Below are 24232 nucleotides of genomic sequence, written 5' to 3'. Positions count from 1 at the left end.
GCTGCATTCAAACAAGGTGTATTTTGATCTCTCTCTCTCTGTATGCTAAAGAATGTCTTCAGATCATTTGATAATTTAAAAGTGATAACTGATTTATGTAGAGAATTCAAACCTGCTGTCTTTGTTAAAAAGGGTATTGGACTTATGGATGCTGTTAGGAAGTTATTACGGGTTACCTATGGAGTATTGTATCTGTTGGGATTATTTGTGTTGGTAGTTGATAAACTGTTTACTGAGTGTTTATAAAATGTTAACCAGATTCATAGAATAAACATTATTTTGGTTTAAAATACTTAAGGTCTCTGTTGCATAACACCTGGAAAGTGGTCCCTTGTGCTCCCCATAACCAAAATCTATTAAAAGTTGTGGGTCAGGTGAACTCCATGATATACTTTGGTGTTCTCTAAACCCTGGCCCATAATATATCGCAGCCAGACCCAATCCACAAACCCCTGCCTGAACCGCCCCAGCACCTCGAACAAATACGTCCAATATAAAGCCTTCTCCGTGTACATGGCTACCACTACCTCCTGCCCTTCCGAAGGCATCCTTGATTACATCGAGTGCCTTCCGCACATTCGCCGACAACTGCCTCCCCTTCACAAATTCCATCTGATCCTCGCCTATCACGCCCCAGCACACAGTCCTCAATCCGCAATGCAGACATTTTCGGCAATAACTTGGCACCTACATTCAATAATGATATCGGGCGGTACGGCCCACACTGCTCTGGATCCTTAGCATTCTTTAAAATCAGGGAAATGGATGTCGGCGACAATGGAGGGGGGAGTCTCTCCCTCCTCCTCCCTCCCTCCTCCTCCCCCCTCCTCCTCCCCCCTCCTCCCCCCCCCTCCTCCTCCCCTTCCCCCTCCCCCCTCCCCTTCCCCCTCCCCCCCCTCCCCCTCCCCCTCCCCCCCCTCCCCCTCCCCTTCCCCCTCCCCCCTCCTCCCCCCCTCCCCCTCCCCTTCCCCCTCCCCCCCCTCCTCCTCCCTCCCTCCTCCTCCCTCTCTCCTCCTTCCCCTCTCCTCTCTCCCCCTCCTTCCCCCTCCTTCCCCCCTCCTCCTTCCCCTCCCCCCCTCCTCCCTCCCCTCCGCCTCTCCTCTCTCTCCCTCCTCCTTCCCCTCCCCCTCCCTCCGCTCCCCCTCTCCTCTCTCCCTCCCCTCCCTCCTCCTCCCCCCTCCCTCCCCCTCCCCCCTCCCTCCCCCTCCCCCCTCCCCTCCTCCCCTCCTCCCCTCCCCCCCTCCTTCCTCCTCCCCCCCTCCTTCCTCCTCCTCCTCCCCCCTCCCCCCTCCTCCTCCCTCCCTCCCCCCTCCCCTCCCCCCCCCTCCTCCCTCCCCTCCCCCCCCCCTCCTCCCTCCTCCTCCTCCCTCCTCCTCCTCCCCCCTCCTCCCCCCCTCTTCCCCCTCCTATCCTCCCCTCCTCCCCCCCTTCCTCCACCCCCCCCCCGATCCAACAGGGTCATCCCTCATGCTACCCCACTACCTCCTCCACTTTCTGAATCGCCCAGCCCTGGGAGTCCAGCCTCTGCTCAACTCGCTCAATCCCAGTTCTCAATGGCTCCACCACCTTGGCCAGGTCTTTCAGGGCCTCTTTCCTCTGCTGCTGGAACTTGTTATTCAAGAATTCCACCAGCTGCTCTGTTGACCACCCTCAGGCAGCACCTTCCACCATCTTTACCTGTGGCACACCAAGAAAACTCTCCTGCTCCAACTGTTCTTTCTTTCTCATGGCGTTCCTCACCTGCTGATCCATGCACCAGCCACACCAGAGAAGTATTACCTTCCCTGGGCACTCCTGCAGTGTTTGTTCTCAAATACTACACCCTTCAGCTGGGAAAAGGCCGAAAAAGCCCACCATGAGCAAGAGCCACCAAATGTGCGACCATTCACTCCATGGTGGCCACCATAAGTCTCGTTATAGGGATTTTTATTCTGCTTCTTTGTAGACTGAATGATTACTATAAAAGCAACAAAAATTACAAATAGTTGTGTTTATTCTTCAGCTGATGCACACAACTAGAGACCTAAAAGATCTGTACAGAAAAGCAACTACTTTTTTTGAAGTGTTGTCATTGCTGTAATGCACGATCATGCCATTCGTTTTGACTTCCATTTCTAATTTGTTCCCATCAGGTCTTTTTCCATAACTTTTGTCATTGTAATCCATGTGGACTCCACGGACTCTGTTCTTAGCTTAAATCATGAACCAACAGACCACAAACAAAGAAAGTAGCAATGCACGGTATACTGCTCAAACATTTACACACAAAGGGCTCATGGAGAAAAAGCGTACCAAAAATTAACATCAATTAAGATCTACATCAAAATAACATTATGATATGACACTAGAAGCAATCAAAAAGGACATTAAGACATTGAAGATCAAAAGAAGATAATCGTCAAATTAGCCAAACTTCGTGACGATAAAGCCATGGGTCCAGATCCACGCATGCTTAAAAGAACCTGGCAGAGGCTACATGGATAAATAATGTCATTCCTATTTTTAAAAAGTAAGATAGAACAAAGTTAGGGAAATTACTTTAGCATCAATGGCAGGAAAGACATTGGGATTTTAACACAAGGATTTTAGTTAGAAAACATCTTGAAATTGAAAATATAATGAAAATAATCAGCTCTGATTTCAAACAGCAGAGTCAAACTTGACTAACTTCATTAAAGTATTTGGAGAATTTAAAGGAATATTCAGGGGGGACTAACAAGGCAAGGGAATATACAATGAATGGTAGGACATCAGGAAGTACAGAGGGACCTTGGGTGCATGTCCAAAGTTCCCTGAAGGCAACAGGTATAGAAGGTGGTTAAGAAGGCATATGGGACACTTGCCTTTATTAGGCATAGAATCTGAGAGCAGGGAGGTTATGATAGGGTTGTATAGAATGCTCATGAGGCCACAGCTAGCGTACTGTGTGCAGTGGTGGTGGTGGCGGCGGCAGAGGTGGTGGTGTTTGGGGGGGGGGGGGGGCAGAGACCTGATTGAGGGACATAGAAAAGACAAATAGAAAGGAACTTCTCCCCTCAGTTGAGGGGTCAATAACAAAGGGGTATAGGTATAAGATATGGGGCACGAGGTTTAGACGGGATTGGAGGAGAAATATTTTCACCCAGCGGGTGGGAATCTGAAACTCTGCCTGAAAGGGTGGGAGAGGCGGGAACCCTCACAACATTTAAGAAGCATGTAGGTGAGCACTTGACATGCCATCGTATCCACAGCCACGGGCCAAGTGCTGCAAAATGGGATTAGGATAAGTGCTTGACATATGGCGCCGACACGATGGGCTTCTTAATATATTTGGATTTTCAAAACGCCTTTCATAAGGAACTATATAATGCAGTTTTGACCACAGTCAGACATGTGTATCAATTGGCACAAATGATAGCAAAGTGACTACCATCCAGAAAACCTAATGGGGTTAAAGTAGCTACTCGGGTCCGTGGAAGGTGGGAAGTGGTTTTCTACAGAGATCAGTGCTGGAACTGTTATTCACTATTTACAAAACTGGATTGGATTCAATTGAAAATCATAGAATTTGCAATGCAGAAGGAGGCCATTCAGCCCATTGCGTTCACACCAGCCCTTGGAAAGAGCACCCCACCCAAGCCCACACCTCCACCCTATCCCCATAACCTCAACTAACCTTTTGGACACTAAGGGCAATTTAGCATGCCCAATCCATCTAACCAGCACATCTTTGGACTGTGGGAGGAAACCGGAGCACCCAGAGGGAACCCACACAGACACGGGAAAGTGCAGACTCCACACAGACAGTGACCCAAGTCGGGAATCGAACCTGAGACCCTGGAGCTGTGAAGCAACCACTGTGCTACCATGCTGCCCCAAGTATTAAAAATTGCAAACTACAACAAATTGTGAGGTGCCGTTAAATAAGAATCCTATGGCAAAATACAAAAAAACATTAGTGGCAAGTAATCTACAATATAGGTGCATGTAAAGTGGTAGGAATAACAAGGATCACTTATTCCTTAGAAAATAAGAATCTAAGTGGGGTTGAGATGTTAAGCAACCTAGGGACGTAGACTATTTAAAGAAGCAATGTGGATTAACACAGCCATAAAAGTACAACATCCTGGAACATGATTCAATTGCGGATTGTAAGGTTACCATGAGCGTTTTGATGAAAGAACATTAAATTAAAACATTCGTCTCCTGAGAAGCTGCCAGAGCTGCTGGCTATTTTCAGCGCTTTATGTTTTTAATTCAGATAGCAGTACTTTGGGTTTGTGGAGTTTTGACTCTGATGAGGTGGGAGGTCCAACTCTCAAAACTCCGATCCCAGGGTGGAGTCCAGCTCCTTGTCCCTGTTGCACTCACCCTGATAGGGCTTCATCAGACTGTGCTCCCGCTTCAGGTGCTCGCTGTTGCCGTCCGTCATGTCACCTGCGGCCGGTCCCAGACATAGGCAGGGGATGAGAAGCAGCGCCCAGCTGCCAGGTGCCAGGGCCTGCTCTCCCCATTGGGAACAGCTCCTCCTCCCGCTGCCCCAGACAGATACACCCGTCGCCATCTTCTCCACACACTTCCGGTCAGTCCGCCTTTTCCAGGGACCCCCGGAACACAGAGCAGGAGCTTGAAGGAACACACTTCCGCTTTCCCGGGGCCTGCCCTCGTGCAGCCAGAGCTGGAGACGGCGGGTGAATATGCTGCTCACTGAAACCGAGACCTTGATGGCAGATCCGGTTAACGGCAGCCCGGAGGTTCAATAGTGCTGCACCTGAGCCGACCAATCAGCGAAGAGCAGCTCACCATTGGGTGAAGACGTCACAGGCTGACCTCGAGCTGAGGTCAAAGGTTGGAGCTCGGGCGAGAATTGGACAATGTACAGCTCAGTGTACATGGACAATGTGTCAGTGTGCCTAGCTCAGTATGCCAGTGTACAGCACAGTCCATGGACAATGTGTCAGTATGTACAGCACAGTGTACATGGATAATGTGTTAGTGTGAGAGCACAGTGTACATGGACAATGCCAGTGTGCACAACACAGTGCATGTGGTAGTACCAGGTATTGCAGTACCTAAGAGGCTGATGACCATTGGTTAGACCCAGGAGTCTACCATTGGCTGTTGTACGTAGCTCCGCCCTGACAGGTGGAGTATGAGAAACTGTGCCGTCCCAGCAGCCTTCACTTTCTGTACCGAAGCTGCTGGGGAACAAGTTCTAGTAGATTAAAGCCTTCAGATATGAAATCACTTCGTCTTGAGTGTAATTGATTGCGCATCAATTTAATCTAGATTTAAGCTGGAAGGATGGATCTCCGAATCAAACCGGAGTGCCTTCAACTCAGCCCCCACGCGGAGAACTCAGCTGCAATATTTAAACACTGGCTGGCGTGCTTTAAAGGCTACCTCGAGACAGCCGGAGGCACGCCCTCAGAGGGACAGAAAATGCATCTCCTGCGCTCAAGGGTCAGCCCTGGGATCTACACCCTTATCGAGGAGGCGGAGAACTATGATGCCGCGATCGAACTGCTAGAAGGACATTATATCCGCCCTGTAAATCAGGTCTACGCATGTCACCTGCTTGCAACGAGACGGCAAAGCCCTGGGGAATCGTTGGAAGATTTCTACCGGGCGCTACTGGTGCTGGGCCGAAACTGTGGCTGCCCGCAAGTTTCGGGGAGCGAGCACACGGAACTTTTAATCAGGGATGCTTTCGTAGCAGGTATGAGCTCCTCAGATATCCGCCGAAGACTCCTAGAAAGGGACACCCTGGGACTTAGAGAGGCACGGGCCCTGGCAGGGTTCATGGACGTTGCCTACAAAAACACGCAGTCCTATGCGCCCGACCGTGCGGCGGCCCCCTGGGCTGTATGGCACCCCGCAGCGGCAGCCCCACAGACCTTCCCTCTGACCCCGCAGGCCTGCGCTACGAGACGGCCCGCTAACGCCGCCGGGCCCCGCTGTTTCTTCTGCGGGCAGGCAAATCATCGCTGCCCGGCCCGCACCGCCGCCTGCAAAGGGTGCGGCAAGAAAGGCCACTTTGTGGGAGTCTGCCAGGCCTGCGCCGTGGCCGCGGTCTCCAGCGACTCCAGACCGCCGCGGCAACCCCCATTCAGGCCCCGACCGGCCAGCGCTCACCGCCACCCTCCTATCCTAGGACCGTGTGCGACCCACGGGCGTGGCCATCTTGCCCCCCGGACACCACGCTGGACGGGTGAGCGCTGCCATTTTGTCCATTGCCGCCGCCATCTTGTTCATCTCCGGACACCATGTGTGACCCATGGGTGACGCCATCTTGGATGGGCCCCCAGCACGGCTGACTACACGCTGCCCGATCAGAACTCGCAACTGCTCCATCTGGCCTCGGTGACACTGGACCAAAGTCAACCCCGGACACTCGCAACAGCTACAAGGACGGTCTTCATCAACGGCCACGAGACATCTTGCCTGGTTGACTCTGGGAGCACGGAAAGCTTTGTTCACCCCGATACGGTAAGGCGCTGTTCACTTGTAACCCACCCTGTAAACCAAAGGATCTCCCTGGCCTCTGTGTCACACTCGGTGGAGATAAAGGGGTTCTGCCTAGCGAACCTCACTGTCCAAGGCAGGAAATTCGACAATTTCCGCCTGTATGTCCTGCCGCACCTCTGTGCGGCTACCCTCCTGGGGCTTGACTTTCAATGCCATTTGCAAAGCCTGACCTTTAAATTCGGCGGCCCTATACCTCCCCTTACTGTCTACGGCCTCGCGACCCTTAAGGTCGACCCGCCTTCCCTGTTTGCAAACCTCACCCCAGATTGCAAACCTGTCGCCACCAGGAGCAGACGGTACAGTGCCCAGGACCGGACCTTCATCAGGTCAGAGGTCCAAAGGCTGCTGGGGGAAGGGGTCATCGAAGCGAGCAACAGTCCCTGGAGAGCTCAAGTAGTGGTGGTAAAGACCGGGGAGAAGCATAGGATGGTCATTGACTACAGCCAGACCATCAACAGGTTTACGCAGCTGGATGCGTACCCTCTCCCCCGTATAGCCAACCTGGTAAACAGGATCGCACAAAACAAGGTTTTCTCCACGGTGGATCTCAAGTCCGCCTACCACCAGCTACCCCTCCGTAATAGTGACCGCAAGTACACCGCCTTCGAAGCAGATGGGCGGCTCTATCAATTTTTAAGAGTTCCCTTTGGTGTCACTAATGGGGTCTCGATCTTCCAGCGAGAGATGGACCGAATGGTTGACCGGTACGGCTTACGCGCAACGTTCCCGTATCTGGATAACGTCACCATCTGCGGCCATGACCAGCAGGACCACGACACCAACCTCCGCAAATTTCTCCAGACCGCGAAAATCCTTAACCTGACATACAATAAGGATAAATGCGTGTTTAGCACCGACCGTCTAGCCATTCTAAGCTACTTAGTGCGAAATGGAGTTATAGGCCCCGACCCTGAACGCATGCCACTGCACAAGTGGACCGCCTCCGAGCCCTCCACGAGGACCTCTGCCACCCGGGGGTCACTCGCTTTCTCCATTTTGTCAAGACACGCAACCTGCCCTACTCCATCGAGGAGGTCAGGTCAGTCACCAGGGACTGCCAAATCTGCGCAGAGTGCAAACCACACTTCTACCGGCCAGAGAGGGTGCACCTGATAAAGGCTTTGCGTCCCTTTGAACGCCTCAGCATGGATTTCAAGGGCCCCCTCCCCTCCACCGACCGCAACACGTATTTCCTGAACGTGATTGACGAGTACACCCGGTTCCCATTCGCCATCCCCTGCCCCGACATGACCACAACCACCGTCATCAAGGCCCTCCAGGGTATCTTTACACTGTTCGGTTTCCCCGTGTACATACACAGTCTTAGGGGGTCCTCCTTTATGAGCGACAAACTGCGTCAATTCCTGCTCAGCAAGGGCAAAGCCTCGAGCAGGACGACCAGTTACAACCCCCGGGGAAACGGACAGGTGGAGAGGGAGAACGGAACGGTCTGGAGGACTGTCCTACTGGCCCGAAGGCCCAGGAAACTCCCAGTCTCCCGCTGGCAAGAAGTACTCCCGATGGCCCTCCACGCCATCCGGTCGCTGCTCTGTACAACCACAAATCAGACAGCTCATGATTGTCTCCTTATTTTCCCCAGGAAGTCCTCCTCCGGGACCTCGCTCCCAACCTGGCTAGCGACACCCGGACCCATCCTGCTTCGGAAGCACGTGCGGGTGCACAAGTCAGACCCGTTGGTCGAGAGGGTCCACCTGCTGCACGCTAACCCCCAGTACGCCTACGTGGCGTTCCCTGACGGCCGGCAAGATACAGTCTCCCTTCGAGACCTGGCGCCCGCTGGAACCCCACGCGCACCCGGACCATTACCCCCCCCCCCCCCACAGCAGTGGGAGGGGTCAGTACTCCCGCCGCTCCCGCCTAGTCCCCAGCCCACCCTCCGATGTCTCCTACAGGCCGCCTCCCCGTGTCAACCGTTTGCCCCAACAGCGCCGCCTAGGGGTGACGAAGCTGCCAGGGAGGCCGAAACCACGCTCCCGGAGTCGCAACCACCGGGACCCCCACCAGAATCACCACCGAAGCCCAGACGCTCCAGAAGGATGACCAGGCCATCCGATTGACTGATTGCTTCACTGTGAATATCCTCGACACCATGGTACCTCCATACCTGATCATACCATGTGAAAGGCGACTGTTACCACTGGCCACCACCCCCGCCGGACTCTTTTTTTAACAGGGGGTGAATGTGGTAGTACTAGGTATTGCGGTACCTAAGGGGCTGATGACCATTGGTTAGACCCAGGAGTCTACCATTGGCTGTTGTTACGTAGTATAAGAGGCGGAATATAAGAAACGGTGCTATCCCAGCAGCCTTCACTTTCTGTACCGAAGCTGCTGGGGAACAAGTTCTAGTAGATTAAAGCCTTCAGTTATGAAATCACTTCGTCTTGAGTGTAATTGATTGCGCATCAGTGCACATGGACAATATGTCAGTGTTACACCACAATGTACATGGACAATGTGTCTGTGTACAGTTCAGTGTGTACAGCACAGTGTGCATGGTCAGTATATCAGTGTGCACAGCACAATGTACATCTGTGGTTGGTTTAGCACAGGGCTAAATCGCTGGCTTTGAAAGCAGACCAAGGCAGGCCAGCTGCACGGGTCAATTCCCGTACCGGCCTCCCCGAACAGGCGCCGGAATGTGGCGACTAGGGGCTTTTCACAGTAACTTCATTTGAAGCCTACTTGTGACAATAAGCGATTTTCATTTCATTTTCACATGGACAGTATGTCAGTGTGCGCAGCACAATGTACATGGACAGTGTGTCTGTGTACACAGGACATTGTACATGACAGTGCAGCACAATATAAAGGCACTGTGTGTCAATGTGTGCAGCACCATGTACATGGACAGAATGTCAGTGTATACAGTACAATGTACATTATGTCAGTGTGTACAGCACAGTGCATAGACAGTGCGTACTGCACAATGTGCATGGATAGTATGTTAGTGAAGCACACAGTACATGGACAGTGTGACAGTCTGTACAGTACTGTGGTCATGGTCAGTGTGTACAGTACAATGTACATGGACATCATGTCAGTGTGTACAGCACAGTGTGCATAGACAGTGCGTACAGCACAATGTGCATGAACAGTATATCAGCAAAGCACACTGCACGTGTGACAGTGTGTCCAGCACAATGTACATGGACAGTATATCAGTGTGCACAGCACAATGTGTCAATGTGTACAGCACAATGTGCATGGACTGTATGTCAGTGAAGCACACTGTATATGGACAGTGTGTACAGCACAGTGTCCGTGTGTACACCACAATATGCATGGACGTATGTCAGTGTGTACAGCACAAGGTACATGGACAGTGTCAGTGTATACAGCATCATGCGCATGGACCATGCGCATATGTCAGTGTAGAGCACAATGTGCATGGACAGTGTGTACAGCACAATGTACGTGAACAGTGTTTCAGTGTGTACAGTACAATGAACATGGTCAGTGTGTACAGCACAATGTGAATAGACCATGTGTACAGCATAATATACATGGACAATATGTCAGTGTACACAACACAATGTATATGGAGAGTGTGCACGAGACAATGTACATGGACAGTATGCCAGGATAATCACAAGAATACCAATATTTGTGGATAGAATAACTATATATCTCTCCATGTTGATGCCTCTACAAGTCCATTTGCCAACCGATCAGCACTCTTCTCATTCAGTATAAAATTACTGTTTCCCCTGACACTGTTATTTTTGCAAATTTTCCTCATGAGTGTAAGAAGCAAAGCTTCAACAAAATATATTTTTTAAACAATACTCAAGTTCTGTACAAGCAGTGTATTAACATAAATGAAAGCACATAAAATGAACTGAATCTTGGCTATTCTGTTCTGTGTAAACGAACAACGCACCATTCAACACTTATCATAATAGTTATTTGAAAATTACCTGCTTTGTACATTTTTTTAATGTCCAGAATCTGAGCATCACTGGCTAGACCAGCATTTATTGTCCATCCATAATTGCCTTTGAAATGAAATGAAATGAAAATTGTTTATTGTCACAAGTAGGCTTCAAATGAAGTTACTGTGAAAAGCCCCTAGTCGCCACATTCCGGCGCCTGTTCGGGGAGGCTGGCACGGGAATTGAACCGTGCTGCTGGCCTGCCTTGGTCTGCTTTCAAAGCCAGCGATTTAGCCCTGTGCTAAGAGAAAGTGGTGGTCAGCCGCCTTCATTTTTAAAAATTTAAAGTGCCCAATTCTTTTTTTTACCAATTAAGGGGCAATTTAGCGTGGCCAATCTATCTATCCTGAAAATTTTGGGGTCATGGGAGTGAGGCCCACGCAGACATGGGGAGAATGTGCAAACTCCACACGGACAGTGACCCAGGGCCGGGATCGAACCCGGGTCCTCGGCACCATGTGGCAGCAGTGCTAACCACTGTGTCACCAATGCCGCCTTCTTGACCCACTGCATTCCCTGTGGTGTAGGTACACCACAGTGCTGTAACGGAGGGTATTTCAGGATTTTGTCCCAGCAACAGTGAAGGTTCGGTGATGTATTTCCAAGACAGGATGGTAAGTGACTTGGAGGAGAACTTCAAGGTGATGGTGATCCCATGTGTCTGTTTCCCCTGTCCTTCTCGATGGTAGCGGTCATGGGTTTGGAAAGTGTTGTCGAAGGAGCCTTGGTGAGTTCCTGCAGTGTATCTTGTAGATGGTACACACTGCTGCTCATGTACGTCAGTGGTGGAGGGAGTGAATGCTTGTGGAGGGGGTAGCAACCAAGCGGGCTGTTTCGTCCTGGATGGTGTTGAGGTTTCTCAGCGTTATTGGAGCTGCACCCATATACTTTATAAAATTGTTCAATATGTAACAGAAGAGAGTAATGGCACCATATTAGAAGGGGTTTAAGAAGGATCTCCAAAAATGAGTTGCAGGGCCCGGCGATGTGTTGTACCTGCATGATGTGGGAGCTGGTGGACCCCGTTGTGGTTCCTAGTGACCACATCTGTAGCAAGTGTTGGTTGCTTGATGAGCTTTGGACGCTGCGACATATCAGGGAGGGGGAGCGTTACCTGTCTGCAGTGTTTCAGGAGGCAGCCACACCCCTTTGATTAACTACCTTGAATTCGGCCAGTGGTCAGGGACAGGAGGGTGTGACTATGAGTGAGGAAGGTAGAGGGACCCTGGATGTAGGATTGCAGGAACCTCAGCCCTTGTCCTTGTCCCCAACGGGTTTGAGATTTTGGAACCCTGTGTGGATGAGAGCTAGGACTGTGGGGAGGATGAGTGAACTGACCACAGCACCATGGTACAAGTTGGGGAGAGAGAAAGAGAAGAGAAATGTCGTAATTGGGGATAGTATAGTTAGGGGCATAGATACTGTTCTCTGTGATCAGGATCGAGAATCGGGTTTGGGATATCTCATCCAGGCTGCAGAGGAACATGGAGTGGGAGGGTAAAAATCCAGTTGGCGTGGTCCACTTAGGTATCAACAACATAAGAAAAACAAGGATAGAGGTTCTGCTGAAGGAATATGGTGGAGGCGTGGGCTTAAGTAGGGCGCTCTTTCCAAGGGCCGGTGCAGATTCGATGGGCCAAATGGCCTCCTTCTGCACTATAGATTCTGTGAAATTAAAAAGTAGAACCAAAATGGTTCTGGATTATTACCTGAGCCATAAGCTAATTGGCACAGGGTCAATAAGAGTAAAGAGGTAACTGCGTGACTCAAAGGTTGGTGTGGGAGAAAATTAGTTTGAATTCATAGGACATTGGCATAAGTACTGAGGAAGGAGGGAGCTGTTCCGATGGGACGGTCATCACCTGAATCATGCTGGGACCAGAATCCTGGTGAATCACATAACTAAAGCTGTAGACCTGGCTTTAAATTAAATAGTGGGGGAAGAGTTCAGTTGTATGGAAAATTAGAAAATCAAAGTTAAAGGGAAAGGTAGGAATGCAGGTTAATGATGAGGACTTTAAACTCGTTAAAGGGGGCGAGGAGATGTTAATTAAGTTTCCCGAACAAGTAATGGAACAGAGAGTATGAAAAGTGGCAGGAATCTAACCAAGCGGCGCTGAGGACAGTGGTTCAAGTCCCAGCTCTGGGTCACTGTCCTTGTGGATTTACACATTCTCCCCATGTCTGTGTGGGTTTCACCCCCACAACCCAAAGATGTGCAGGTTAGGTGGGTTGGCCACGCTAAATTGCCCCTTAATTGGAAAAAAATAATAATTGGGTACTCTAAATTTATTTTTAAAAAGGAATCTAACTATGAGAAGGGGGGCGGTCAAAGCAAGACTGAGGGTGCTGTATCTAAATGCACACAGTATATGAAACAAGGTAAATGAGCTTGTAGCACTCATTGAAATTGGCCGGTACAATATTGTGGACGTCACAGACATGTGGATGCAAGGGAATGAGGACTGATATCTAAATAGCAAGCATATGTGTCCTATCGAAAGGAAAGGCAGATGGGCAGAGGGGGCAGGGTTGCCTTGCTAGTAAGAAATTAAATTAAATAAATAGCAAGAAGTGATTTAGGGCTGGAAGGCGAAGAATCTGTGTGGATAGAGCTGAGGAATCGCAAAGGAAAAAAACCCTGAAGGGAGTTATGTACTGGCCCCCTAGCAGTAGTCAGAATGTGGGGAAGAAAATAAATCAGGAAATAGAAAAGGCATTTAAGAAAGGCAACATTACAAAAATCATGGAACATCAACATGCAGGTGGGCTGGGAAAATCAGGTTGTTAGCAGATCCCAAGAAAAGGAATTAGTGGAATGTCTATAGGATGATTTTTTGGAGCAGCTTGTGGTAGAAACCACTAGGGAACAGGCAATTCTGGATTTGGTGATGAGTAATGAGGCAGACTTGATTCAGGAACTTAAGGTGAAGGAACCCTTAGAATGAAGTGACCACAATATGAATTTGCCCTGTAGTTTGAGAGGAAGAAGCTGGAATCAGATATAACAGTTTTACAATTGAGTAAAGGTAACTAAAAAGACATGAGGGAGAAGCTGGCCAGAGTTGATTGGCAGGGGAACCTAGCAGGGAAGATCATGGAACAGCAATGGCAGGTGTTTTGGGGGTTATTTGGCAGGCACAACAGAAATTCATCCCAAGGAGGAGGAAGCATGCATAAAGGGAGGACGAGGCGACCATGGCTGACAAGGGGAGTTAGGGACAGCATAAAAGCAAAATAAAAAGCATACAAGGTGGCAAGGATTAGTGGGAAGCCAGAGGATTGGGAGGCCTTAAAAAGCAACCAGAAGACAACTAAAAAAGCAATAAGGGGGGAGAAGATGAAATATGAGTGTAAGCAGGCTCGTATTATAGAAGAAGATTGCAAAAGTATCTTTGATATATAAAAAGCTAGAGAGAGGCAAGAATGGACATTGGACCACTGGAAAATGAGACTGGAGAAGTAGTAATGGGGAACAAAGAAATGGCAGAGGAACTGAATAGGTATTTTGCATCAATCTTCACAGTGGAAGGCACCAGTGGAGTACCAGAATTTGAGTCAGGGGGCAGAGGTGAGTGTAATAGCCATCATTAAGGAAAAGATGCTGGGGAAGTTGAAAGGTCTGAAGCTAGATAAATCACCCAAAACCGGATGGACTACACTCCAGGATTCTGAAGGAGATAGCTGAGGAGATTGTGGAGGCATTGGTGGTAATCTTTCAGGAATCACTGGAGTCCGGGATGGTTCCAGAACACTGGGAAATGGCTAATGTAACCTCCCAGTTTAAGAAGGGAGGGAGGTAGAAAGCGGGAAATTATAGACCGGTTAGCCTGACTTTGTTCGTTGGTAAGAAATTATAGACCATTATTAAAGATGAGATCGCGGAGTACTTGGAAGTGCATGATAAAATAGGACTGAGTCAGCACGGCTTTGTTAACGGGATGTCATGCCTGACAAATCTGTTAGAATTCTTTGAGGAGGTAACAAGGAAGTTAGACAGAGGAGAATGAGTGGAAGTGATCTACTTGGATTTCCAGAAGGCCTTTGACAAGGTGCCATACAGGAGGTTGCTAAATAAGATACAAACCCATGGTGTTAGGGGCAAGGTACTGGCATGGATAGGGGATTGGCTGAGTGGCAGAAGGCAGAGAGTGGGGATAAAGGGGTCTTTTTCAGGATGGGAGCCGATGACTCTTGGTGCTTGCAGGGGTCAATGTTGGCACCACAACTATTTGTGATATAGTAAGAAGTCTTAAAACACCAGGTTAAAGTCCAAGAGGTTTGTTTAGAATCACTAGCTTTCGGAGCGCAGCTCCTTCGTCAGATTTACCTGAGGAAGGAGCTGCGCTCCAAAAGCTAGTGATTTGAAACAAACCTGTTGGACTTTAACCTGATGTTGTAAGACTTCTTACTGTGCCCACCCCAGTCCAACACCGGCATCTCCACATCATTTCTGATATGCATTAATGATCTGGAAGAAGGAACTGAGGACATTGTTGCTAAGTTTGCAGATGATACAAAGATATGTGGAGGGCAGGTAGTGTTGAGGAAGCGGGAAGGCTACAGAAGGACTTGGACAGACTAAGAGAGTGGGCAAAGAAGTGGCAGATGGAATATAATGTGGAAAAGTGTGAGGTTATGCATTTTGGGAGGAAGAATAGAGGCAAAGACTATTTTCTTTTTTTTAAATTTAAAGTACCCAATTCTTTTTTTCCAATTAAGGGGCAAATTAGCGTGGCTAGTTCAACTACCCTGACATCTTTTTGGGTTGTGGGGAAGAGACCCTCGCAGACATGGGGAGAATGTGCAAACTCCACATGGGGCCGGGATCGAACCCGGGTCCTCGGTGCTGTGAGGCAGCAGTGCTAACCACTGCGCCACTGTGCTGCCCCTGACTATTTTCTAAATGGGAAAAGGCTTTGTAAATCTGAAACACAAAGGGATTTAGGAGTCCTGGTCAGGATTCTCTTCAGGTTAACATGCAGGTTCAGTTGGCAGTTAGGAAGGCAAATGCAATGTTAGCATTCATTTTGAAAGAGCGAGAATACAAGACCAGGGATGTACTTCTGAGGTTATATAAGGCTTTGGTCAGATACCATTTGGAATATTGTGAGCAGTTTTGGGGCCCTTTTCTAAGGAAGGATGTGCTGGCCTTGGAGAGGGTCCAGAGAAGGTGCACAACAATGATCCTGGAAATGAAGGGCTTGTCATATGAGGAGCGGTTGACGACTCTGGCTCTGTACTCAGAATTTAGAAAGGTGAGGGAGGAATCTCATTGAAACTTACAGAATACTGAGGGGCCTGGATAGAGTGAATATGGAGAGGATGTTTCCACTAGTAGGAGAAACTAGAACCCGATGGCATAGCCTCAGACTGAAGGGATGATCCTTTAAAACTGAGATGAGGAAGAATTTCTTCAGCCAGAGGGTGGTGAATCTGTGGAACTCATTGCCGCAGAAGGCTGTGGAGGCCAAATCACTGAGTGTCTTTAAGACAGAGATAGATAGGTTCTGGATTAATAAGGGGATCAGTGGTTATGGGGAGAAGGCAGGAGAATGGGGATGAGAAACTATGAGCCAGGATTAAATGGCGGAGCAGACTCGATGGGTGGAATGGTCTAATTCTGCTCCTATATGAAATGGATTACATGTTTTGAAATCTACATGGAAGGTTTATATCATTGGCCACTGTTATGATTTTGGGTTTTAATAACAAATATTTTTGGAATATTACCAGTCACTGTTGTAAGCTCACATTCGCCAGTGAACCACACGTTTCTGTCAGTTCATGATCTGGTATATATGATGAGCCCAACAGTTGAATCGGAAATCTTCACCACTGTGATGAACGGTTACTGCCTTATCATCATGTAAGGTGATGTCCCCTTTAAGACCAGGCTTGGAACCCTGGGGACTCCGCCTCTGGCTCCGCCCATCTGGGAGCCATACATAAAGGCCTGCCTCATGGACTGTATAGCAGTCAGCTCTCGTCCAAATCTGTAGCATAGTTATTAGCCTAATAAAGCCTTCTTTACAGTTTAATCTCTAAGCATCATTATTGAGGGTACCTCAATTTATTAGGCTAAACTAGATTCAGGATGGACGCAGGCCTAAAACCAGAGAAGCTCAATCTGGAAGCACGAACGCCGGAGGCAAAGGAAATTTTTAAATACTGGCTGCGGTGCTGCGAGGCCTACCTGGACTCCGCAGAGACTCCCATCCTGGGGCCACGCAAGCTGCGTCTACTCCACGCCCGGGTGAGTCACAGAATCTCCGCCACGCTCGAAAAGGCGACGATTTATGAGGAAGCGATTGAGTTGCCCCGCAAGCGGTTTGTCAAACCCGTCAATGAGGTGCACGCCCGGCATCTGCTCTCTACCTGCCGGCAGCGCTCGGGGGAATCGCTCGACGAGTTTGTTGAGAAACTCATCGCGCTGGCCAGGGACTGTGACCATCAGGATGTGACAGGGGAAGTCCATATGAACCTGCACATCAGAGATTCTTTCGTGTCCGGCATCCGCTCGACCTACATCTGGCAGCGACTGCTCGAAAACGGGGCAAAAGACCTCCAGGAGACGCTAACGCTCGCCTCCTCGCTGGAGGTGGCCCGACATAACTTGGGTACGTACCCCGCGGACTCTGCCTGCCCCCCCCGGACTTCCTCAGACTCGCCCGTATTACAGGCCTGCGCCACGCGGCGACCCGCTCACCATGGGGGCACACCTTGCTACTTCTGCGGGCAGGGCCAGCATCAACCACCCGCTGGCAGGAGGTCCTACCCGATGCCCTACACTCCATTAGGTCACTCCTCTGCACGGCCACAAATGAGACCCCTCATGAGCGATTGTTTCTCTTCCCCAGGAAGTCTACCTCCGGGGTCTCGCTTCCACCTTGGCTGACGGCTCCGGGACCTGTTCTTCTCCGGAGGCACGCGAGGAGCCATAAAACGGACCCCCTAGTTGAAAAGGTCCGACTGCTCCACGCCAACCCCAGTTACGCCTACGTGGAGTACTCCGACGGCAGGCAAGATACGGTTTCCCTCCGGGATCTGGCGCCCGCTGGATCCTCCACCACAGACGCCCCTTCCCGCGCCGCTCCCCTGCAGGACCCGTCGCCCCCTACAACACACCCCCTTCCGGCCCTACCACCCGTTGGTGAGCTCCACACCCCGCCGGCGCCGGCTCCGCTACCCCCGGACCTGCCTAGTTCCTCTGCCCCGACCCGGACCGAAGCTCCAACCGCTGTGCTCCCGGATGTGCCCTCAACCGGGACGTCCGTGCCCGCCGCACCACCGCCCGAACTGAGGAGATCGAGGAGGACGATCCGGCCGCCGAGACGGATGGACCTATGATGGCACTTCACCCCCGCCGGACTCCTTTTTAAACAGGGGGTGAATGTGATGAACGGTTACTGACTTATCATCATGTAAGGTGATGTCCCCTTTAAGACCAGGCTTGGAACCCTGGGGACTCCGCCTCTGGCTCCGCCCATCTGGGAGCCATACATAAAGGCCTGCCTCATGGTCTGTATAGCAGTCAGCTCTCGTCCAAATCTGTAGCATAGTTATTAGCCTAATAAAGCCTTCTTTACAGTTTAATCTCTAAGCATCATTATTGAGGGTACCTCAACCACTATAATTTGGTTTGTTAGATTATATATCACAGTCCACTAGGTGATGTCTTTGACTTTGGCATGTGGATTGAATATACACTATCACGCCGAGTCTCAGGATGTAAACCAATGGGTCAATTTACTTCAAATTAAACTGGCAAATGTGCTCTGCTTTGTTAAAACTGTCTCATTATGATAAGTACAAAGATGGCATTCAGAAATGTCAAAACTGCAAAACATTTTTGCACTGCTTCTCAACACTGACTTCTTATGTTACTAAATAGGATCACAAGGTATCTGACTAGTTTTGCACCATTGACTGACCAATGGCAATAATATCTCCCATTGAAAACCCTTTGAGATATGCTGGGAGTCAGGACAGCAAGAACTTCAGTTCTGATGAAAGGTCACAGACCTGCAACATTAGAAACTACCAGACTGCTGAGGATTGGTTTTTATTTCCAATTTGCAGCATCCACAGTATTTTGCTTTTGTGTGAGCACATTAAACCTCTCTTTGTTCAAACAGAAAAAGCCACAGGTGCATAATCTCACATCCTCATCCACTGGATGAGTGCAGCTCCAACAACACTCAAGAAGCTCAACACCATAGGTTAGGTTAATCTTAGATTAGGATAAATGGTCGGCACAACATCGAGGGCCTAAGGGCCTGTACTGTGCTGTACTGTTCTATGTTCATCCAGGACAAAGTAGCTCGCTTGATTTTCACCCCATCGACCACCTTAAACATTCAATCACTCCACCACCAACACACTGTGGTAGCAGTATCCATGATCTACAAGATGCACTGCAGCACCTCACCAAGGTTCCTTGAACAGTATCTTCCAAACCTCTATCACCTAGAACAATGATGGGCAACCTAGGCTAGTGAGTAGGCCACATGACTAGCCTTCCTTCATCTCAGTGGGCCACAAGGTTGAATTAAGGCTTGTGTACTCACACCACTCCATGAATAAGATTAAATACATTGAATACACACCGAATATTACATAATGAGATACAGAAAATGCTAAATCATTCACATTACACGGTAGCACAGTGGTTAGCACTGTTGTTTCACAGCTCCAGGATCCCAGATTCGATTCCCGGCTTGGGTCACTGTGTGCGGAGTCTGCATGTTCTCCCTGTGTCTGCGTGGGTTTCCTCCGGGTGCTCCTGTTTCCTCCCTCAAGTCCCGAAAGACGTGCTGTTAGGTGAATTGGACATTCTGAATTCTCTCTTTGTGTACCTGAACAGGTGCCGGATGTGGTGACTAGGGGCTTTTCACAGTAACTTCATTGCAGTGTTAATGTAAGCCTACTTGTGACATTAATAAAGATTTGATTTTTAAAAATTAATCAATTAATCTGTGTGTTTTCATGCATCATTCTCCAAAGGTCCATTGTTAAAGTAATGATCTTGTAACTTAAGAATACAGAATTCCAGGGTATATTCAGACAGGAAATCACACCAAACAAAATGCGTTTTAGGGCGCCATGGTGGCACAGTGGTTAGCACTGCTATCTTAATCTCATAGGCGCATAGGGATAAATTTGGAAAGGTGGAGAGGCAGAGGCTGGTGGACTCCATTCTCAAGGTGGACCGGCAGTACCCGATCGCCTCGACACCGGAATTATTGGCGAACAGAAAGGAACTGCAAATGGATTTTGAGTTGCTGTCAATGGGTAAGGCTGTGAGCCAGCCGTGATGCTCAAGGAGGTCCTTTTATGAATATAGGGAGAAGGCCAGCTGTCTGTTAGCTCACCAGCTGAGGCGGCAGGATGCCTACCGGGAGATAGTGCAGGTCAACGTCCCGGGCGACGGGTTGGTTTCTGGTCCAGAGAAGGTTAATGAGATATTTGAGGCCTTCTACCGGGGCTGTATAAGTCAGAGCCCCCGGAGGAGCATTTATCAATGATGCAATTTTTGGATGGACTGACCTTCCCGGAGGTGGAGCAGGAGAGAAGGATCCCACGGAATGTGGGTTATACAGACCTATTTCGCTGTTAATCGCTGGTGCTAAGTTGTTGGCTAAAGTGTTGGCAATGCATTTGGAGTCCTGCCTATCTGGGGTGATTTCTGAGGAGCAGACAGGATTTGTTAAGGGCCGACAGTTGTCAGCCAACATTCGGAGATTGTTAAATGTTGCATTGTTGCCCTCCTTAGGGACCGAGCCAGAGGTGATTAATTCGATGGACGCAGAGAAAGCATTTGATAGGGTTGAGTGGGGGTACCTCTCTGAGATCCTTGGGCAATTTGGCTTTGCGTCAAAATTTATATCATGGATTAGGCTTTTGTACAGGGCCCCACTGCAAGCGTGCACACTAATGCCCTGAGCTCAGGTTATTTTCAACAGAACAGGGTACAAGGCAGTGGCGTCCATTGACTCCGCTTTTGTTTGCCTTAGCAATCAAGCCACTGGCCATTGCGTTGAGGTCGTCTACCAGATGGAGGGGGATAGAGCGTGGGGGAGGAAGCATAGAGTGTCCTTGTATGCGGATGATTTGCTACTATATATCACAAACCCACTCTCCAATGTAGGGGAGATAATGAAGTTGCCCAGGAAGTTTGGTTCCTTTTCAGGGTACAAGCTGAATCTGGGCAAGAGTGAATGATGAAGGCCGCTTTGACCTCAGCGGGAAAGGTACAGTTGGTGATGAATATTCTCAAAGGTTTTTGTTTTTGTTCTAGTGTCTCCCAGTCTTTCTTTGAAAGGCTTTCTTTTGCAGGATTAATAAATTGATACCTACTTTTGTTTGGGCTGGTAGTACCACTCTGGTTTATAGGATGTTCTGCAAAGGGATTTCTGGGGGGGTGCACTACAGACTCTGTTATGTTACTATTGGGTGGCAAATATTGATATGATGAGCGGGTACTTCAGGGAGCTGGATTCTATATGGTGGTGGATGGAGGAGGGTTTGTGCATAGAGTCGAGTGAGGGCCTTGGTTACTGCCTGTGATGAATGGGTAATGTGTCTTTAAGATCATGCATGTAATGTCCCTTTAAGACCGGGTTTGGAACCCTGGGGGACTCCGCCTCTGGCTCCACCTCCCAGGGGCCGGATATAAGGTGAGACGTCATGTGCTCGGCGCTCAGTGAGTACTCATCTCTCTGGCTGGCGAAGTTCTCTGTTTATTAAAGCCTTTGTTTTACGAGTACATGCTCTCGTGTCATGATTGAGGATATATCAATTTAATAAACAGATTCCGACAGGATGGATAACGGTCTGAAGCCAGAAAATTTCGACCTGGACGCACGTACGCCGGAAGTCAAATAGATTTTTGGCTTCGGTGTTTTGAGGCCTACTTGAACTCCTCGGCAGTCCCCGTTGCCGAGCCTCGCAAACTGCACCTACTCCACGCCCGGGTGAGCCACAGAATCTCCGGCCTGATCAAGAAGGCGACCGACTACAGTGCGGCGATCGAGATTCTGAGGAAGCGTTTCGTAAAACCCATCAATGAGGTACATGCATGGCATCTGCTCCCTACTCGCCGGCAGCGCTCAGGGGAATTGCTGGATGAGTACTTGGAAAAGCTCACCATGCTCGCTAGAAACTGTAACCATCAAGATGTGACCGCGGAGGTCCACATGAACCTACACATCAGCAACGCCTATGTGTCTGGAATCCGATCAAACTATATTAGGTAGCGACTCCTGGAAAACGGGGCGAAAGATCTGCAGGAAACGGTAACACTCGCCACCTCTCTGGAGGTGGCTTACCAGAACCTCGGCACGTATCCTGCGGACCCTGCAAGCCCCTCTCGGCCTTCCCCAGACTCGGCCACGCCACGGGCATGCGCCGAGCGGCGACCCGTCCAGATCAGGGGCACTCCGTGCTTTCTCTGTGGGCAGGGCCAGCATCCACGACAGCGCTGCCCAGACCGTTCTGCGACCTGTAGCGACTGCGGAAAGAAGGGGCATTTCGCGCGGGTCTGCCTGACCAGGCCCAAGGCCCAGAAACAAAAAGCCCAACAGGCCCGAAAATCGAGCTCACAGGCCCACAGGCTCCGCAACGCGGCTGCGCGCCGGCCGGACACACCCCTTTCTGACGCGTCATCGGCCTCGTGCGTGTCATGGGGGCAGCCATCTTGGTGGCAGCAATCTTCTAAACCTGACACATGCGACCGACGGGGGTGGCCATTTTGTGACTCCGACTCAGAATGATGAAATAAAACAGAGAAAAGACCACAGTCAATATAATCTTTTATTTTAGACACCTATGAGAATACATACTACATGAAGCACATTTTACAAAATACTCTTTTTTCTGTTTTTTCCAGCAACAAAACGTACAGTTTTGTCATATGATGCATCATGCATGTATATAACATTTCCCTAATTTTCATCCCCCCCATAACTCAAAAACTATAAGTCTTAGGAAATTTTTATTCACACCAGTGACTTTGACATGTGAGACAATCCAGTACAGCAATTTTAATCAAAATCTGAGATGTAGTGGTTAAATTTTTTTTAAATTTGTGGTGATCTGTCGTGGAACAACCCCATTGAAGAAGATAACAGTGGTTACTTCGTTGCTGGTTGCGAAGCCCCCATAACAGTTCAAGCTTCAGGACCCCAAAAATGTAGGTCTGCCACTGCTACTGGCCTGCCTGCCTGGTTGAGGGTAGCAGCCAGGGCAATGTCTGACGCATCGCTCTCGACCTGAAAAGGGATGGTTTTGTCCACCGCGTGCATAGCGGCCTTGATGAGGTCGGCCTTGATACGGCTGAAGGCCGACTGGGCCTCAGCCGTGAGGGGAAAAATAGTGGTCTTTATGAGTGGGCGGGCTTTGTCCGTGTATTTGGGGACCCACTGGGCATAATAGGAGAAATAGCCCGCAGCTCCTACTGGTCCACCATTTGGTCCATCGTCCTCTAGAAGACGGAGACCCCATTAGTAACGCCGAAGGGGACCCTAAGGAAGTGGAAAAGGCGGCCGGCTGCTTCAATGCTGTCTTCATGATTCTCCAGAGTTCGGAGTACATTCATCCAGTCAGAAAATCCACCTGTTGTAAGTGATGGTTGGCATTTAGAAAAGAGTTTGAAAACAAAACAGTATATACAGCCTTTGCTCTTTGAGTAAACTAACCAGGATCTCATCACAGTCTGGCCATTTTTCAATCTTTTTTCAAAATATTTGTTTGAGAAACTTCTGTTTTGCTGCTTGTAAACCCTGCTTGATTCGGTATATACATCATCTGTTTTTTTATTTTGTCTTGCATTCAACAATTCTGTGTGAAATCATTATCAACTGTTATGGGCCAGTTTTCGAGGTCAATGTATTCTTATATTTAGAATGAAACATCCTTAATTTGAACGTTTTTTCGTTTACGGCTAGCCTACATGATTCTTTAATAACCTTTTAATTTTTATTTCAACTATTATTTTGTATTGAATTACACTATATTATTAACATTTTATTTTTTTTAAACGCCTTCTCATACAGTAGACCCAAAATTTTTAAGCAATGTGGACTAAAGTCGCTTCTGGGGCCCCTCCGGGATTAGGGGCCCTGAAGCTTAAGCTTCATTAGTTTCATAGTAGATCTGCCCCTGACCAGTAGCATTCTTTTCCCGAACACTCAACGCCAACGAGATCCGGCATTCTGCAGTCGAGAAGGAGGCGTAAGCTATTGTGGAGGCCATGCGGCACTGGAGGCACTACCTAGCCGGTAGGAGGTTCACCCTCGTCACTGACCAACGGTCGGTCACCTTCATGTTCGATAACACGCAGCAGGGCAAGATAAAAATGACAAGATCTTGAGGTGGAGAATCAAGCTCTCCACCTACACGTACGATATTAAGTATCGTCCAGGGGAGCTCAACGAGCCCCCAGATGCCCTGTCCCGCGGCACGTGCGCCAACGCGCAGGAGGATCGCCTGCGGGCTATCCATAATGACCTCTGTCACCCAGGGGTCACCCGGCTCGCCCATTTTCTTAAGTCCCGCAACCGACTTTACTCCACCGAGGAGGTCAGGGCCATGACCAAGGCTTGCCAAATCTGCGCGGAGTGCAAACGCACTTCTATCGACCAGGCAAGGCTCGCCTGGTAAAGGCCTCTGGGCCCTTTGAGTGGCTAAGCATGGACTTCAAAGGGCCCCTCCTGTCCACCAACCGCAATACCTATATTTTAACCGTCATCGACGAGTTCTCCCACTTC

At 49.4% G+C, this 24232-nt stretch overlaps 1 protein-coding gene across 1 annotated transcript in view; it reads right to left on the bottom strand.

The window, feature by feature from the left end:
• Window positions 1-4704, bottom strand: part of lman2 (lectin, mannose-binding 2) — a 92897-nt gene extending 88193 nt beyond the window's left edge. Inside the window, exon 1 of the mRNA XM_072511878.1 lies at window positions 4351-4704. Coding sequence (XP_072367979.1) covers window positions 4351-4543 — 193 coding nt within the window. The 5' untranslated portion in view covers window positions 4544-4704. The remainder of the gene's footprint in view (window positions 1-4350) is intronic.
• Between the last annotated feature and the right edge of the window lie 19528 nt (window positions 4705-24232).

The sequence above is a fragment of the Scyliorhinus torazame genome, chromosome 7 (genome assembly GCF_047496885.1).
Source record: "Scyliorhinus torazame isolate Kashiwa2021f chromosome 7, sScyTor2.1, whole genome shotgun sequence".
In the NCBI taxonomy this organism is placed as follows: domain Eukaryota; kingdom Metazoa; phylum Chordata; class Chondrichthyes; order Carcharhiniformes; family Scyliorhinidae; genus Scyliorhinus; species Scyliorhinus torazame.
The sequence above is the reverse complement of the archived record's forward strand: the minus strand, read 5'-3'. Positions and strand labels throughout refer to the sequence as shown.